Raw genomic sequence first — 2,590 nt, forward strand, 5'->3', positions numbered from 1 at the left:
TTGGTTATAAATCTTGAACGGTCGTGGGTAGTGGGGACGGGGGCCCGGTGCCACTTGTCCTATTCATACTTGTAATTCTTAGGTCCTGGTTATCCTAGTGAATCTTTTCCAATCTACGCAAGCAAGTATTACATGTTCTTCAGTAGTAGTACTAAGCCGCAAGACAGCTCTAACTAGGAAAACTTGATTCATACAAAAAAGCAAGCTAGCTTATGCCTCACACATGTAGTAGTCATAACCTCCTCATAAGATCGAAGGGGGACTCACTTACTACTCTTTTCTTACTGTTCCTGTTTGGGCAGTCTACTGGGAAGAGCTGTCTACGATCTTGCTGGCAACGGCCTTGGACACGTCCTTGCCGATGTCGCGGGCCACACCACTGATGTCCGAGATGACAGCGCCGCTGCTACTGACCGCCTCCTTCATAGCACGGTCGATACGCGACTCCTGCGACTTTAGAAAGGGTGCCAGGAAGTGCATGTAGAGGAAAGACGCGCCCATCGTCGAAGGCATGAACAGCCACAGCAGGAAGCCCAGCTTGAAGGCGTAGTAGAAGGGAATCCAGTAGAGTAGGAAGTCGGCAAAGATCTCGACGAGGTTAAAGCAGGCGTACACGACCCAGTACGTGAGCCACTGCACGTCATCCTTCTTGTCGTCAGTCTCGATGGCCTTGAACGAGCAGTAGGCAGGGTACACGAAGCCCACCATGTTGCAGATGAGTCCCGCGCCGAAGCCGACGAGCAGCAGCAGCAGAAGCAGCGCCGCGCCACCAGCCACCAGGTACAGCTTCTCCACACCCGTAGCGTCCTGTGCCTGCTGCAGTACCGGGAATTTCTCCAAGTCCTTGGCCCACTTGTCCATGTACACTTGCACCTTCTCCATTGCCTTCTTCTTCCTAAGTCTGTATGCACGAGCCTTTTTTGGGAGTGCCTACTGGCTGGACCAGGATCGGTTGTCTCGGTTTGGACCCCAAACCGTTGAGAATCTGGGTGATCTTGCAAAGCACCCTTTGTGACATATTATAATGTTAGGAAAACTACTGGTAAACGGATGTGTGAAGATCTCGATATTGCCGCTAGCTACCGTAGTGAGCCGATCATGCTATGGTCCCGATCGTACCTACTTAAGTAGAACATATTTGAGTGGATTGTCGCTCGCTTAATGAATATTTTCCAGTTTTACCCAGTGTACTGTAAAAGGGTGGTTCCTGTAAGCAACGCTATCTTCGGCTTTGATCCGTTGTCCAAGTCACTTGGGTACCAAGTTTGTGTGGCTACCCCACCTACCATCTAAGTTTCCCACAAGTTGCTGTACAATGTGTCGCACACCTCCCCTTCGCGCGGCGCCTCCGGCCGCGCTACTGGTCAGGGTCGGGCAGTCCGCGGCTGTTTGTAAAGCGGGGCCTTGCGTGGGGCGAGCGAGGAGCGGGTTGTAATTGTAAAACGGTAACGAGCGGTAATCAGTGAAAAGTAAACTTGGCTCCTTGTTCTTTGTAGTAGGTGGGAAATATACGACTATGAAACTAATGCGCCGGGCTAAAACGGGGAAAGGGTCGATCGCGCTCATGAGGATGACACAATCTCCTACGCTCACCTGTACTCCTGGGCATGACTTCCAACCCAACGTGACACCCGGTTGACTCGATACTCAAGACAGTATATAGTTCGTGTCATCCGTCCTTGAAGTTGGCGAGGCAAGTGCAAACTCCCTCCTCAAGGTCTTCACAATTCCCTCTGCACCAACCGTACCTCGCAGTCGGCGCTTGAACAGTTCCCACTTGATACAGGTGGACCCTGTGTGCTTTAACATGGACTTTACCTTCTTCGCATCTGGTGCACGCTGCTGGAACGACCCCTGCATTCCCGGGTACGGGACATTCTCCCCCACTTGAAGTTTGCCGTCCTCGGCGAACGGTACACCGGAGGCGAGGAAGTAAAGTCCGGGTAACAGAACCATAAGCAGCACGGTTAGGAACAGACTTATCGTCGTGGTCACGGCGGCAGCAAACGCCAGTACCATCGCGCCCGTATCACGTGCTATCTTGAGACGCGTCGCCTTCTGGTACCACGCAAACACTTCCTTGTTGAGTACACTTGCTACCCAGACAACAGCATGGTTCACTATTCCACCTCCAACGTCTCGATCGTCGGAACTTTCATCCAGCGCGGCTAGTGGTCGCTTGAAGCGTTCTGAGCAAAGCTCCTTGTCACACACCCTGCTCTCCTTGGCTACCTTCGTAACCATTCCTTTAAGAAGGGTACTCAGTTCCTCCTTCATTGCCAACTTTAGGCTCGACGGAATTATTCTTATCATCTTCTCTATATCCATGTCGTCTTCGACCCTGGTCTTCTTATTGCAACTGTTCTCCTTCCAACCCACATCGATGGGACCACCCGCGTCGACCTCTCCGTAAGTGTTTTGATCTTCTTGCATCACGCCGGTAGTGTTCACTACGTCACGGTTAAGAGTGTTCGCCTTAACCACTTCGTCGACGGGACCGTCCGCGTCGACTTCTCCGTAAGTGCTCCGTTCTCCTTGCATCACGCTGGTAGTGTTCATTACGTCACGGTTAAGAGTGTTCGCCTTAAGC

At 52.0% G+C, this 2,590-nt stretch overlaps 1 protein-coding gene across 1 annotated transcript; it reads right to left on the bottom strand.

Annotated features, from left to right (window-relative positions):
- Positions 1-138: 138 nt before the first annotated feature.
- PITG_13204 (uncharacterized protein) lies at positions 139-940 on the bottom strand (the record flags this gene model as incomplete). The annotated part of the gene is made up of 1 exon (XM_002899830.1): positions 139-940. The coding sequence occupies one exon, from the start codon at positions 880-882 to the stop codon at positions 304-306; it is 579 nt and encodes a 192-aa protein (XP_002899876.1).
- Between the last annotated feature and the right edge of the window lie 1,650 nt (positions 941-2,590).

This window comes from Phytophthora infestans, genomic scaffold (assembly GCF_000142945.1).
Source record: "Phytophthora infestans T30-4 supercont1.28 genomic scaffold, whole genome shotgun sequence".
In the NCBI taxonomy this organism is placed as follows: Eukaryota; Oomycota; class Peronosporomycetes; order Peronosporales; family Peronosporaceae; genus Phytophthora; species Phytophthora infestans.